At 45.3% G+C, this 16,448-nt stretch overlaps 1 protein-coding gene across 1 annotated transcript in view; it reads left to right on the top strand.

The window, feature by feature from the left end:
* COL24A1 (collagen type XXIV alpha 1 chain) overlaps positions 1–16,448 on the top strand; it is a 232,914-nt gene that overhangs the window by 68,494 nt on the left and 147,972 nt on the right. Inside the window, exons 8-10 of the mRNA XM_075003270.1 lie at positions 8,700–8,744; positions 12,499–12,552; positions 13,303–13,347. Coding sequence (XP_074859371.1) covers positions 8,700–8,744; positions 12,499–12,552; positions 13,303–13,347 — 144 coding nt within the window. The remainder of the gene's footprint in view (positions 1–8,699; positions 8,745–12,498; positions 12,553–13,302; positions 13,348–16,448) is intronic.

Below are 16,448 nucleotides of genomic sequence, written 5' to 3'. Positions count from 1 at the left end.
TAGGGCTTTGGAAATAAGCACATTTGGGTATTACAGAGAACACAGATGAAGAATTCTGAAAATAGATTTGACTGTGTCATTGAATGTGACTTTTTAGGTGTGTGGCTCTAAAATGACTTTAGAATTATTGAGGCTAGGTTTTGAAAAGTGACAGAACCTTTCCTTTTATAACATGGAATTCAGGAACTTAATAACATTGGATTTGCAATTATGAGAATCATGAAGGAAGGATTTTGAACCAGTAAAGCAAATTAAAGCCTCCATCTTAATGTGAGTTGTTGCTACCTTCCAATACATTTGAGGAAAAACAGTTTAATTTGCCTATACTTCCCACAATAGTTACTATTATTCCTTAGGCTAGTTTATAGTGGGGCAACACGGTGGCAGGGGCATGTTGTGAGGACTATAGCAAGCCCAAAATTTGCCTTAGTCCTACCACATCCAGGTCTCTCTGTGCAAAGATCAAATGTTATGCAGAAGTAATAGATGCATGGTGGTACTTCGCTGCTGCTGCTGCTGGTGGCAGCACTGCTGTCCAAGCTGGGTGACTGGAGAGTGCAGCTGCTGGCACTCAACTCTGAAGGCAATGCCATAGCCAGTAGTGGCACAGAATTATGGGTGGCATGGTATGACATTCCTACCCTTTCTTCTGCAGTTCTGACCAGCCTCACTCCCCCAGTTTTCTATCTAATCCACCTTGCAATCCATTCCTCACCCAAGAAAAAGCTGGTGTCACCTCTAAATTTACACCACCAGAAGTGAACCAAATTATACTCGTTTGAATAGACCATTGCAAACATTGTAAAGTCTCCCATTGTAAAGAGTAAATTTGTGCATGTGTGTAATGCCTCAGACCTGGTCGGTGGGACTATTAACTTTATATATGTGTCTGCAGGAACAGGATCTAAGCAAGGAAAATTTGGCGCCCTGCATATACAATTACCTGTTTTAACTCAATAGATGACTAATGAAATCATGTTTCAGCATTTAAATTTACTACGCTGTGCAGGAAAATTAAATGAAATAGTTCTTTTACAAGAAAAAAGGCAGCAGTTGTGACACCTTTGGTAACTAAGTAAATATTTACAAAATTAGGCCCCAATTCTGCCTATGTTGACAAGTACTCCATTATGGATTCCCATTACCAAAACGTGCTGATCCCTTTGCAGTATTAGGGTCTCCAGTAGCATGTAAAGACATTTTCAAAAGCTTTCTTTATTTAGCTGTTGGTATTTCAGGGACTTCCTAACAATGAATGATGCTGTTGTCTTACAATGAGAGCTGTCATTTTACCAATACTTCCCAGAAGGGAGTCCAGCATGACGACATAGTATGAGATACAGGAAGGGCAATTCAGCATATGAAAGCATAAAAGAGGCAGGAGATTATGGAAGAGGTTAACAGGTAAGTTTTGCTATGTATTTAAATGTTTCAGTTATTGTCGGATTAATTTATTTCACGTAATGATGATATATTTTCCATCCAAAGTAAACAATGCAATGCCCTTTGCAGATATTGCTAGTGTCTCCTGCCCTTTTTATGCTTTTATATACTATATCTGACTACCAACAGTTGGCCAAGATGGTAACTCCTGGTTTGTTATTAATTACTCATTGTTATTATGTGAAATACACTTTAAATGTTTCAGGAGTTTCTTATTCTCTTAAATGTGATATCATGGCTGGAAAATTATATCAGAGAACCTGTTTATCTGTTGGCAACCCCTTGGACCGGTTCATTCATTTGAAACTTTTTAATTAACTTAGTACTCCCTGAATTGAAGGACTGGTCGGATTAGGTATCGTTTAAGTGTCATCACTCCACTTGCACTCCCATCCTAACTAGCTTCACTATGTCTCATGTCATTCTGGACTTTGCTTGAGTAGAGGTTACTCACCAAACAAGTGTCCAGTTCTTGAACAATGAATTTCATCACCCAGCACCCATGAACTTGCCAATTTCAGAAAAGTAGGAATGTCTTAAACAATCAGATACATGGAATGATGGGGTTGGGAAAAACACTTTCAGACTTGATTTGTGAGGGAAGGGTGGGGAAAGGAAGAATTTACACTCAGATTCTCCTTACATTTGTACACTTGTTCCATAAAAGTATAAATCTCAATGATATGGCCAAGATCATTGTCTGCTTGGGTTGTCTGTTCCATAAATACCTGTCTCCTGAGGGCATCTCCTATTGTGCGTACCTGATCTTGCCAAACATTATCTAAGAGTTTTCCATTATGAACCAGTATTATTTTTCCTTACACTTCACTTCATTTTGGACCAATTACCTCCCTCTTCTCCCACTGTAAATGCTTTTGCAATGTGTATACCATTTCTCAGGAAGTAATCATGCCAATTTTAGTTATGTGTAAGGAAAGGGCTTTGTTGGCTTTCTGTCCAGCTTAGAAAATTTAAAAAAAAAATCTTGCATTACAAGTAATGTCTTTCATGTTACCGATCAGTGAAAATGCACCAAGCCTGACTACTCTTTTCTCTTTCAATATAGGGAATTCCAGGAATGGCTGGCAATACTGGCTCACGTGGTTACCCTGGCAGGCAGGTGCAGTAACTATACAATAGAATTATATGTTCTTCTGTCATAAGCACCTTTTCATTTTTTGCAACATTTGTTAAAATATGTTTCCCTTCTCCTCTTTGGGATTAATTTTCAAAGCGTTGTCCAGTGTCACACTGGCAATGGGTATTTTGCCAAACTGGTCACCCTCAAAAGGACTGTCAGCCATCAAGTAGAATTAAAGGTGCAACTTCAGAAAGTACCATATCTAAATCTGCTGGAACTGCTGATGGCATCACAGCATTGGTTGACGTTGTATCACTAATACTTCAAACAGGCCTCCTTTCAGGGACACCCTATGTGGAAGTGATATGGAACTTTTTGCCCTCAATATTGGACACTGAAGCCGTGTCTACACGTGCACGCTACTTCGAAGTAGCGGCACTAACTTCGAAATAGCTCCCGTCACGGCTACACGTGTTGGGCGCTATTTCGATGTTAACATCGACGTTAGGCGGCGAGACGTCGAAGCCGCTAACCCCATGAGGGGATGGGAATAGCGCCCTACGTCGACGTTCAACGTCGAAGTAGGGACCGTGTAGTCGTTGCGCATCCCACAACATCAAAATTGTGGGGTCCTCCATGGCGGCCATCAGCTGGGGGGTTGAGAGACGCTGTCTCTCCAGCCCGTGCGGGGCTCTATGGTCACCGTGTGCAGCAGCCCTTAGCCCAAGGTTTCTGGCTGCTGCTGCTGCAGCGGGGGATTCATGCTCCATGCACAGGGTCTGCAACTCGTTGTCGGCTCTGTGTATCTTGTGCTGTTTAGTGCAAGTGTGTCTGGGAGGGGCCCTTTAAGGGAGCGGCTGGCTGTTGAGTCCGCCCTGTGACCCTGTCTGCAGCTGTGCCTGGCACCCTTATTTCGATGTGTGCTACTGTGGCGTGTAGACGTTCCCTCACAGCGCCTATTTCGATGTGGTGCTGCGCAACATCGATGTTGAACATCGACGTTGCCAGCCCTGGAGGACGTGTAGACGTTATTCATCGAAACAGCCTATTTCGATGTGGAGACATCGAAATAGGCTACTTCGAAGTAGGCTTCACGTGTAGACGTAGCCTGAGTGGGTTTGACACAGTAAATGTGCATCTCTCTGGTGCATATGCACCTTGTTATCAAATTACAGAGGATATAAATCTTATTCACCCCTCTGAAAATCATTGTTGCTCTCTATGGCTACGTCTACACTAGCACATTACGTTGAAGTAGCCTATTTCGAAGTAAGAACATCGAAATAGGCTACTTGGATGAATATTGTCTACACGTCCTCCAGGGTTGGCAACGTCTACGTTCAACATCGAAGTAGCAACGGGGAACGTCGAAAAGAGCCGCCCTGGAAGGAAATGCTGAGTGTCTACACACACAAACACCCTCGTTCGAAATAAGGGGCCAGGACAGACCATGGACCAGGTCACAGAGCACACTAGCCCTTCCAGGGCAGCTGCAAGCCGCTCCTTTAAAGGGCCCCTCCCAGACACACCCGGCCTGCACAGCACGAGGTCTGCAGAGCAGTAGCCACTCTCTCGCAGACCAGGTCACAGCAGATATGGACACCCAGCAGCAGCTGCAGCAGCAGCAGAAGGAGGAAGCGGAGGCCCTCCAGGTAGTCATCTGGGGGGCAAGCACCCTGCTAGGTGCTGCACGGGAGGCCGCCCAGTGGCTCCTGCCAGAGGAGCCCACCCCAGAGGCAGACGGGGACACCCCTGACCACTGGGCTCCCCTCTTCCTCCCTCACTGGCTGCTCCCCCGCCTCTGGAGCTACCCCACCAGCTCCAAGTGGTGGGAGCAGCTCATCATGCGGGAGTGGGACGTCGATATGTGGCTCTGGAACTTCCGCATGCGCCAGCAGACCTTTCTCGAGCTCTGCCAGTGGCTCACCCTAGCACTGAGGCACCATGACAACCGGCTGCGGCGCGCCCTCCCCGTCGAGAAGAGGGTCGCAATAGCCGTCTGGAAGCTGGCCACTCCAGACAGCTATCGCTCCGAGGGACACCAGTTTGGAGTGGGAAAGGCCACAGGGTCGTCGTCATGGAGGTAAGGAGGCCTGGGCACGCACCCACTGGGAGGTGGCGGGGGCCGGCTGTGGGCTTGGGAAGGGAGGGACAGAGGGGGCAGGGAGGGGTCGGGTGTGGGGCTGGAAAGGGAGGGATACCAGGGAGGGATGGGCTGGGCAAATGGGGTACCAGGGGAGGTGCCTGGGAGGGGGTCTGGGGGAGGGGCCGCAGGGCACCCTGCACAGCCTTATGGGCACCTGTGTTCCCTTCCCACAGGTGGTCCATGCGCTTAACGCCATGTTGCTCCACAGCGTCATCCAGCTCGGGGATCTGGACGCAGCCGTCGCCGGATTTGCCTCCATGGGGTTCCCCATCTGCTTCAGGGCCCTGGATGGGACCCACATTCCCATCCGTGCCCTGGACCACAGCGGAGGAAGATACATCAACCTCAGGGGCTACCACTCCGTGGTCCTGCAGGCCATGGGGGACAGCTGGGGCTGCTTCCAGGACATGTACGTGGGCTGGCCCGGCTGCACACACGATGCCCGTGTTTTTAGGAACTCAGGCCTGTGCTGCCAGCTGGAGGCGGGGACCTACATCCCCCAGAGGGAGATCCCTCTGGGGGACACCACCGTGCCCCTCTGCCTCGTGGTGGACGCGGCCTACTCCCTCCAGCCCTGGCTCACGCGCCCGTACACCGGCCACCTCAACACCAGCCAGGAGCGGTTCAATGCCCACCTGAACCATGCCTGCCAGGTGGTGGAGAGAACATTTGGCCGTCTGAAGGGCCGCTGGAGGTGCCTCCTTGCCCGACTGGACATCTGCCTCCAAAACATCCCCCAGGTTGTGGGCGCGTGCTGCACGCTCCACAACATCGTTGAGAGCAAGAGGGAGGCTTTCGTCCAGGGGTGGGCGGTCGACGCCGGCAGGGACTTCCCCCAGCCGGCCACAGCACCCAGCCGTCAAGCCCGCCATGAGGGGGTACAGGTCCGCAAGGCCCTGCGGGGCCACTTCAATCAGGGAGACCCATGAGCACCTCCCTGGCCTTCCCCAGAAGACCCCCCCCACACACAGCCCGCACTGCCCGCACACCGCCCCCAACACCCGCACGCCACCCCCCCAACAATCACACAACTCCCGCTTTTTGGAAAATAAAACTTTTTTTTTAAACTGGATAACTTGTTTGATTAAACAAAGAAACTGCAACTAATCTATAAAAGGGGGACAACTATATACAAAGAGGGGGACAACTATATACATGGGCTAATAGCCGAGCTGTCCGCCAGGCCCCCATCAGTCCGGGGTGGGGGTAGAGGGGCGTGAGCCCCGGCGGGTACGGCTCGCAACCCCCCCTCCCCGTGTCCGCAGTCCCCAGCATGGCCGGCTGGGGGCTGGGAGGACCGGCAGGTAGGGCTGGGATGCCTCCACTGGCCAGTCTTCAGCCCCAGTGGGCTCTGTGGAGCTTTCCACTGGTGAGGCCAGTGGGGTGGCAGGCAGGGCAGCACGCAGCGAGGTGGGTGGAGCAGTAGGTGGGGCAGCAGGCGGCGAGGCGGGTGGAGCAGCCCGGGGGGCAGTGGGGTGGCGGGAGCCAGGCAATGGCCTCCTGGATCAACCCGGCTATGTCCCTGAAAACCCCCATAAAGTCCTCCCACACCGCCCACCGCCGGGCGGACTCCTCCCGCTCGAAGCGGAGTCTTTCCTCTGCCACCTCCGTCTGCCGCCGGGGAGCTGCCAGCAGCTGAGGGTCCACCGGGGCCATCCCAAGAGTCCAGCGGTGGCGGGACCATCCTGCTGGCCTTGGGGGTGTCTCTGGCCACTGGCGGTGGCTGGTCTCCGGTGGGCTGTCGGGGACAACGGACGGTGCCTGGCTGCCTGGGGCGTCCAATGCTGCAGCTGGAGAGAGGGAGAGAGGGAGGGGAAGGCTGTTAGTCCAGTGCCCTGGCCCATGGCCCGTTCTCCCCGCCCTCTCTTGGGTGCTGGGTCTCCATCCCTGTCGGTGGGTTTGATGTCCCTGTTGGATGTCGCCATGGCATTGTCCCCCCGCCCCTGGGGTCAAGCCTGAGTTCTGTCCATGGGTATGGGTGCTGATGGGCGCTGATGGTCGTGCTGCCATCCTGGGACTGTACTGTGGCTGGCGTTCACGGGTTGGGGTCCGCTGGGGGTGTGTGAGGCTCCCGGTCGTGGCTGGTGCCCCTGCTCTGTGGCCCATGGGTATGTGCTCCGTGGGGTACGTACCTGACCATCCATTGACGCGGTCTGGGGAAGCCCGATGGGCGGATGCCCGGCTGGTGCTCTGGGAAGGGAGGTCAATGAGGAGCCCTCCTCTGCTGTCCTGAGGGGAGCGCTCCTCGGGTGGGCACCGGGGTGCGGGGCTGGCCTCCGGGCTGAACTCTGGCTCCAAGGCCTGCTGGGGCTCGTCAGCCGTGGTGTCAAGGGTGGCCGGGGGGCAGGAGGTGTCCCGGGGGCCCAGGATGGCCCTGAGCTCCCTGTAATAGGGGCAAGTGGCGGGGGTAGCCCCAGACTGGCTGGCCGAGTCCCGGGCCCGGGTGTACCCCTGCTGCAGCTCCTTCACTTTACTCCGGACATGATCCAGAGTGCGGGCAGGGTGACCCCGGGCAGCCAGGCCCTCGGCCAGTCGGGTAAATGCTTCTGCGTTCCGCCGCTTGCTCCCCATAGTGTGGAGCACCTCCTCCTCACCCCAGAGCCCCAGCAGGTCTCGGAGCTCGGCCTCCGACCAGGAGGGGCCCCGTGTCCTTTTGGCCCCCCGCCTGGCTGCTGGCGGTGCCTGGGTCCCCTCAGGAGGGGAGCCCTGGGGTCGCTCGGGGGGCTGGCTGGAGGCCATGGGTAAAGGCAGCGGGGATCGGGGCCTGTGAGAAGCATGCAGGGCTAGCACGTGCCTGTGCTGCTGCCTGCACGCTCTCAGCTTCCTGCCACAGGAAATCTGAGTCGGTGGTACCTTTAAGGCTGCTGCACGTGGCGACCATAGAGCCCCACAGGGGCTGGAGAGTGTCTCTCAACCCCTCAGCTGATGGCTGCCATGGAGGACCCCGCAATTTTGAAGTAGTGGGACGCGGATCGTCTACACACACCCTACTTCGACGTTCAATGTCGAAGTAGGGTGCTATTCCCATCCTTGGATGGGAATATTGACTTCACCTTCTCACTGTCTAACGTCGATTTCAACATCGAAATAGCACCCGGCGCGTGTAGACGCGACGGGTGCTATTTTGACGTTGGGCTGGCTACTTCGAAGTAGCCAGCTAGTGTAGACGTACCCTATTTGTTTCAACCTTTTAACGTTCAGCATTCAGAAGAAATAGGAAGCAGTTTGCTCGAGTTTCTACTTATTTGCCTACACAATTTTTTCCCCACTTAAGCTAATTAAACTGTTTATTTCTTTAATACATATATGGGGAAAGAGTAAGTTAAAGAGCTTTTTTCATTCAATTCATTGACAGAGACAATACCAATGAAAATGCTATCAGCACAAGCCATTCGTAGTATTGGTTTTTATGTGCCTGGGAGAGAGAGATAATTCAGTATATGTCGTTGATGCAGTAAGAGGAAATGTCAGTCATGTTAACTAATATTTAAACTATATGAGCTACATTCAGTGCTTGTATTGGTCTCCTAACTTTAATGGAATTGTGCCTGTTTGAGGGACTGAATTTGACCCATGATCTCTAAATTATTTTACTAAACCAACCTTACACTGGCTATATTTGAAAAAAGCATTATTAAATAATTTAGGAAAGTGACTGGATGCCAGCATGCCAACATTTAAAACTACAAAATGCTTTGGGTATTTGAAATAAACTGTTCCAATGTTGGCTGGAAAATGACTGGAACTACATTCCAATATAAAAGCTTATGATAAGTTCCATCAAGTTATTTTAACACCAACTTCACAAATGGGTAGATGATTTCAGCTGGATTGGGAAGAACTTCCCAAAAATAAATACCTTTAATGTAAAGGAAGTTGCGATCTTGGTCTAGAGGTTCACATATTACCTGTCATTGTGAAAACTGAATTACCAGTTTGGAAATTATAAATTATTGTTATACTCCTTTTGAATTTAGTATTTCCGTTTATTTTAAGTAAAGTAAAAAACATGTCTTTCTCTTCTACTAGGGTTTAGCTGGACCAGAAGGTAACCCAGGTCCTAAAGGTGTAAGAGTAAGTAACATTTGTAAGCATTACAGCGTGCATGACTGCATGCTTACACATAGAGTATGTAAGAGACGCGAGAGATTTCATAGGCTTGCCAGTTGCACAGCCACTGAATCACTCCATTGCAGAATTGTATTTCATTAAAAAGTTGAGGATTTATTTCTTTTTCATGCCTACAGCAATATAGAATAATCTCATCTTGCTGCTCTTCCTTGGAACATATACAGACATGAAAATCAAGGCAAAGAGCCCTGAGAGCGTGTGTGTGTGGTGGGGGGGAGTGTGGAGGGGAAGAGGCCTGGAGCATTATTCCTGTAATAGAAACTGTCTGGAGTGGAGGCAGATCTGGCATTTGTAATCTACAACTGTGACAGAGGTTGATGAAGGGAAACAATCTTGTCACATAAAGAATATGAGAGTAACTCTCTGCTAAATCCTAAAATATTTCAGTTGATATCTTTTGTAGCCTAGATGAGGGGTACAAATATGAGCTCTTTAAAATTAGAGCTTTGCTTGGACTATTCCAGTGAGTAAAGTTTCAAGGATAAAAGTGAAAAAAGGGTTGTTTACCCTTCGATTTTATTTCCTTCAAGGTCATAGCCCTCAACAGATCATCAGACTTGGATCACATGCGAATATGATGTTAACCTGATGTTTGTAATAGCTTTACCCTAGAAAGTTCTCAAGCATTTGATTCCACCCTCATCCATACATAGAACTCCAGTATTGGACATGTTCCTGTGAAGCATATGTGCCATATGATGCTATCAAGCTTCAGTTAGAATTTCTCCATCATGTTGCTGAGTCTGTGTACTTGGATCTTTTACTGCAGATATTTAAAGCCTTCATCTGCAAAAGCTTTTTGAAACATTTCTAAGATTTGCTCTTCTTAAATTAATTTTTACTCTGTGATGACAGCGGTGATTCTTCAGTTTGTGGAGATCTTCTGACCCACAGATATTGCACCCACATGACTCTCAACCTCAGATCCTTTCTCTTGCACCAAAGTTCTCCATAAACCTATAATTAATTCCTTTCACAGTTATACAACAGAAAGGTGATCCCAACGTTTTCCACTAAGTTGCTCGCAAGTATCTTATTACTTTGTGTCCGCGGTTATGACTGTACTGTCATTGTTACTATGATGTCATTTCTGGAGCAGTCTCAGAATCTCGCATTTCAAAGGGTGTCTCCTCAGAATCCTTTCTGTCAGTGTTGTCTATAATGTTGACGCAGAGACATGTTTTTGTGCCATTGACCCATGTGATTATGTCAATATAATTTGAGCTCTTAAGGTTAAAATACTCTCCTATGGTAAAGCTGGGTCCTGCTTATTTAAGGGTTTTAAGGCAATGCAGGGAAAGAAAGGAGAGCTGCATTGTTCTCAAATGTGTGGGGTACCAAAAACAGTATTGTCCTTCCTAAGATCCTGTAACCAGACAGGCCTCACTGGCACAGCTCCTCCTGGTGGTCCCTCAGGAATTAGCTCAGTCCAGCCTCTGGAGCACCCTCTTCAGGTGATGTCTTTGCTTACTGTTACATGTTTGTTCTTCACCACTTGTCTGGACCCATGTCCCTACCAGACCACCCTGCAACACAACCTGAGGTTGCCTGCCACTCAGTCTCCCTGGACCGGTTTTGGTCTTTGTGGGCAGATGCCATATCGCAGATCCACAATAGATGGGTTAAGATAGTTAATTTAATTCAAAGGATTATGAAGCTAGATGTGAAAACACTGATTCTTTTTTCCAGTAATTAGAAGCTGCACTTGCCTTTGCACATTCTGTCTCAGACCCTCAGGGTGTGGAATCCACTCAGTTGTACTTTTGTTCATGCCAATTTGCAACTGAATTTGTACATGTGTCTGTCACCTATGCATAACTGTGAAAATGTGAAACTGAGCTTTAGAAATAATATAATGGACTATAGCTCATAAAAAACACTAAAGATTTGAAAGGAGATTAAAATTTCTCAGGCTATGGTATTAATTTCCAAATCTTAGGAGACAGGAATTAAATGGTTACTACATTTAGGAAGTGGGTTTTTAAAGTGTAATATAATGATAAAATAATTTTGCTCAGTGGAGAATTATAATAATCTTATGTGTGAGAAACATTTTGTTGCCTTTTATCACTTTTCATTATTCTTCAGACAGTACTATGAATTGTTTATTTAATTAGGCTTTTTGTGTGGCTTCTGCTGATGTTCACTGTATTGTTGAAAAGTAGAATTGTCTCCTAAATCAGTCATAGAAGGCAAAAGTTTCAAAAACTCCAAAGTGCGAATTTCATGTGAGAATGTCTTCAGTTTAATGTTTTTACTTCCTTAATATTTTATTTTTATTTATTTAAGTGGAAATTAATTGGCTATTTCAAGAACAAAACACAGGGCTATAACTTCTCTGTTAGCCAGTGGGTAGCAGGTGTCCTGTCACAATAGTTACTACTTTGACTACTCCCTTAATCTTATTTCTAAAATAAAATTCAGTTATATCTACCATAACATTTAAAAATCATACAACGTTCTATTTAGCTGTGGATTTTCAGATTTTGATGCTAGAAAAAGAAGTTACTTTTCACCATATATTCATACTGAAGCCGGAAGGTGTAATTTCTGGCCTGAGGCGACATACTTGCACTAGCTTTGCTAAAAATAGCAATGTAGCCACAGTGGTGCAAGCAATGAGAGAGGTCAGCTGCCTGGAATAAAATCCTGTTTGAGGTCCTAGGCAGCTAGCCCCTCCCACCCCTTGCACCACTGCAGCTACACTTCTGTTTTGGTGGACAAGTTCAAAGAGAGCTAGTGTAGGGTGCCTTGTGGAGCTGGAATTTGCAGCTTCTAGCCTGGGGGTTGATTTGCCCTCGGGTAGCCACACTCTATACATAGAATGAAAGCATGGCATGATACAGTTACAATTCAGCTTATGCTTACAGAGAGCATGTCTTGCTGGCTTTTTAATGGGGTAGACAGTTTTCCCCATCTACTTAAGCGGAGAGGGAGAAGATGTCTTAGTCACTTTTTAGTGAAAACAATCCAGCTGTGATAAGATAAATTTGCAGAACAATTCCTTTTGTAGTAGAAATCTCGCAAACTGAGTCACAAAAATAGACTTAATTCCTTTTTGACTTACAGGTAGCAATATTGTTGTTTTAAAATCTTGTTTTTTAATTTTCTCTTGTTGCAGTATTCTGATACACAAGGATATCCTTTGGGAATTCTTTGCCTAGTATGATAATGTGTATGTTACCTCTGCAATGGTGGATGATTGTGACTATCAGCTGCATTTGGAGAGTGAAATCCTGACTACATTGAAATCACTGGGGCTGGGTCTATACTTGTTGTGGAAGATTGAATATTTAGGTTCACTCTTCTGGGGTGCCGTTTTGTGCATGAGCAAAACAGCATGTTCTGGGGTCAGTGTCAACCCTGGAACTCCTTGTGAGTCACAAGGATTAGGGAATGCTAACGGGAAGAGTGCTCATGTCATCATTCTGCAGTGAGGACAGGGACAAATATCGATGGCTACAAAATCGATTCCTGGTACACAATTGGCATACCTAAAATTGTGTAGCAGCTGTTGATATTCAAGGTAAGTGTAGACCCAGCCTGGGAGTTTTGTCATTGGCTTCCACTGTGCCAGAATTTCACCGGGAATCTCAAACCATGTGCATATATAAATGTGTGGTAAATCTGTATCTAACACTGTATTTGAGATGCAGCTTTTTAATGAAAAATGAAAGAATTCTTTATTTGTTTTAAGGGTTTCATTGGACCTCCAGGGGAGGCAGGACAGCCAGGACCTGAAGGAGAAAGAGTAGGTTTAATGAAACATTTATTTCACTTTTACACAAGTACATTAATAGAACACACTGGATTCTAACATATCTGAGAATGAGATCAAGACAAACTTAAATAAGATATATTATTTATGTAATTTTTTTTTTAAAATGGTATCAAGGCTTGTCAGAGTGGGAATACTAATGTCATCCTATTAAATCATAAAGTTATACTGATTAGAATCAATCTAGTGAACAAAATCAGAATAGCACCAAGATTAATAAATCTGGATTTCATCTGAAATTTCTGGAATTGGGAGCCTGTTCTTGTTGCTATGAGCAATGAAAGTTTCCTCCAAGAGTAATATCAGTCCACACAGAAATCATCTTTCTGAATTGCGTGGCATGCATTTAAGATAAAAATACCCTTGACAATATGAAAACCCATAACTTTGATTTTGAACCAAATCTTGCTAATGTTGAAATGAAGGAAAGTTTTTCTATTGACTTTTAAGATGGCCAGAGCAGGTCCTTCTCAACATTTAGGGCCAATATACCTAAGGCTAATTAGGGCTAATATACCTGGAGTGAAGAGATGACACATTGCATTTCTCCATTCTATTCTCCTCACTTCCTTATAAGAAGTAGGTACAATGTTTATTTTTTGTGATGATTCTTTTTGGACTGCCTTTTACAATCAAATGTGCATGTGAATAGTATGTAATTTAAATTATTTTCTAAAAATCTAGATTCAGTAGCTTCTAATCTTTTTCTTTCTTTTTTTTCAGGGTATTCCAGGACTACAAGGAAAAAGGGGTCTTAAGGGGAGACCGGTAAGGTTACTAATATGAGTTACTATTTTGCTGTTAATTTTAATGAGTAATGTTAATCAGCACATAATTTTAAGTGGCTGAAAATGTTGGTGTTGTTTTATTCACAAATAATTTTGTTATTGTTTAAAGCACATGCCTCACAGTACTGAAAAATGACAACTTGTTGTATAAACTTAGTAGTGTTCAGTTAAAATAGAAGTTCCTACCCCGATAACCAGTTCAGCCATTAGAACTGTCAGTGCAGCTACCAAAGGGTTAAAAGGTCCCAGAAAAAGCAAAGAGAGTTTAAAATAAAATTAATGCAAATGCAACACAGATTTATTATTCCAGATTTTATGAGGAACATGATTCAGGTGTTGAACTAAATATAAGTCAGTTGTGGGTTCAAATAATTTCAGATGTTTATGGAAAAAATAGTAGAAAGCAAATGTTGGCAAGTTAAAGCTATTCCTGACTTCATATGATGTTATTTCTGCATCTGAGAGCAGATGTAAATCTGCTAGGCATATCTTCCTAAAGCTTACTGTATTTCTGATAGGTCAGGGAGCTGTTGCATGATCTGCTGTGTGCCAAGTTCTTTGTTTTCTGCCACATGGTTGTACTTTAAGATTTTTGCTGTCTAGACTTAAAATGCTGCAGAGGGAGAGATACATGGCTCTGTTGATGGACATTTTTGTTTGGTGCATGGTTATTACAAAGCAATGGAAAATGTTGACCAGCTTCTAAAACATGTGAATTTTGAGCTCATCACAAAAAATGCTAAAAAATCCTGAAAATCTTAAAATAGAGCACCTTGTTTAAGTTTTTAATGCTTATGAATCAGAAAACGTGAAATTTATTAAAATAATCAGCTAACAGGATAGCGTATTCTGTTCTTTGTCTACCTTGTTGCTGCCCATTTCTCACTGGAATCATATAATACTTTGTGCATCCCAAAACTGTACACTAGTAGGTCCATTCTGTCAGTATGCATGTGGTACCTCATAATAAGTGTCTTTGGTTAGCCACGAGTATTGAGCTGGCTTTTCTGAGAAGATAGAGCATTTAGGTAAAAAAAAAAAAGCAGATGGTTCACGCCCAGTCTGTGTAAAAATGAGATGATGCTCAGAGGGAAGTTTGAAAAAAAACTGTCTGGAATTATAATCTCATCTTCAACTGAAGACACCTGACCTCTGGTTCTTAAGATAGTATGACAAGTAGCAGAAGTGGTGAGAAGTTTATTTCCCATCTCCAGCTAGTCACAGCTGCTCCCATCCCTCTGTAGAGAGGACTCTTAACCGTAAAGATCCATTTTAATGCAGTTTAACACATGGCAATCTGCTGTGTAATTAGCAGAGATCAATGAAGGCACATCTGGCCAGTGCTCTGCTCTGCACATACCATTGGCTTTCCACTTACTGTTGCATCTATTCCTTGATACTGAAATCAGTTCCAAGACCTTAGCTCTCATCTCTAAAGCACCTATTGGGTTAAAACCCCCAAAGCACATCACCAGGCACTTGGCTCTAGGTACTTTATGGATCAGGACCATAGAATGCCTCTTGCCCTAAGTCCAGCACAATGATCTCAGGGTGAGTATCTTAAAAGGTTGGAGCAGGATGCTCTTACCAAAAGAATCTTGCCTGTGGAGTTCCCAGTGTCAGAGAGATGAGTCCTAGCCGTTCGATTAAAAAATGCAAGACTCCTATGTGTGCAATTCTTCCATCAATAATAATGAGGGGGAAAGAATGGCCATATTGTACCATTGATTTTGAAAAGTCGGATCTCAAATATGATCTCATTTTGGGAAGTGGACTAAGATTTGGGAGGTGGTGATTAGGATCTTTGAATTTTTAGTATAGCTTACTTATAGTTTACTGTCTAGATAGCATTTAATATACTGTAGCAACCATCTTTCATGAAAATCATCTCATTAGGATTCAAAATCCTACCATTTAGCAGATCAGGTGAATAGTTGTCAGTATTTGTAATATCTAGGGTCCTACCAAATTCATGGTTCATTTTGGTCAATTTCATGGTTGGATTTTAAAAATTATGAATTTCATGATTTCAGCTATTTAAATCTAAAATGGTGTTTTGTTTATAAGGGTCCTAACACATAAAGTTTGGGGAGAGGGTCACAAGGTTGTTGTCTGAGAGGCTGCAGTACTGTTACCCTTAATTCTGTGGTGTTGCTGGTGCTCCCATCAGGTGCAGCCCAGAAGTATAGACGGATGGGTATGGTGTTGCGACCCTTCCCTCTGTGCTGCTGTCTGCAGAGCTGGGCCCTCTGTCGGCAGCCACAGCTCTCTGACTACCGAGCTCCAAAGGCAGCAATGCAGAAAGAGGGTGGCAATACTATGACTCTTCCTAAAATAATCTTGTGAACTGCCTGCAACTTCCTTTTGGGTCAGGACCCTCAGCTGGAGAAAAGAACAAGACAGAATGTAAGTAAATGAGATCAAATCAGATGATACAAGACAAAACAAAACTAATGGGGACAACTCTAATTCAATGGTTGTGGAAGAGAGAAGAGTTATATGAGATACTTTTCCCTAATTATGCAGTTGAACTCCAGTTCTTATGACACCAAGGTAAAAAATTAATAGTTTTGATTAAAGAAAAATACATCAGATAAATCCTAAAGCTATTTTGTGTTAGAGGGCAAACCTTCCACCCCTCCATTGCAGCTGTTAAGGTGCCTTTCAGTTCCTGGCCCGTCATCCCTGTTTATCCCATTAGGTACCTGCTTCTCCCCGTCCCAGCTTTTAACGAAAGGTACTTATCTCTGCTCAGTCACTAGCTGGACAACCTAATGAAGGAAGGTTGAAAGGGTTAAACCAATGGTATGTGTAACCTGAGGCAGGTAGGAGCACGGCCTATTGAAGGTGAAAGGTTAGTAACTTAAGGCAGGTCTACACTACAGCAGAAGGTCAAATTAAGATGCACAAATCTAGCTATATTAATTATGTAGCTAAAATCGAGGTACCTTAATTCAATCTTCTGTGCTGTCTCCACTAAGGGAGGTCAACAAGAGACACCTATAACCTTGAAAATATCTAGGGTGGACCATGACCAGGAACAAATGCTTATCTTCTGGAGCAAACTTGTGTGAAATAGCT

This window comes from Carettochelys insculpta, chromosome 9, assembly GCF_033958435.1.
Source record: "Carettochelys insculpta isolate YL-2023 chromosome 9, ASM3395843v1, whole genome shotgun sequence".
NCBI classification, from domain to species: domain Eukaryota; kingdom Metazoa; phylum Chordata; order Testudines; family Carettochelyidae; genus Carettochelys; species Carettochelys insculpta.
This window is presented reverse-complemented; position numbering and strand designations above follow the sequence as displayed.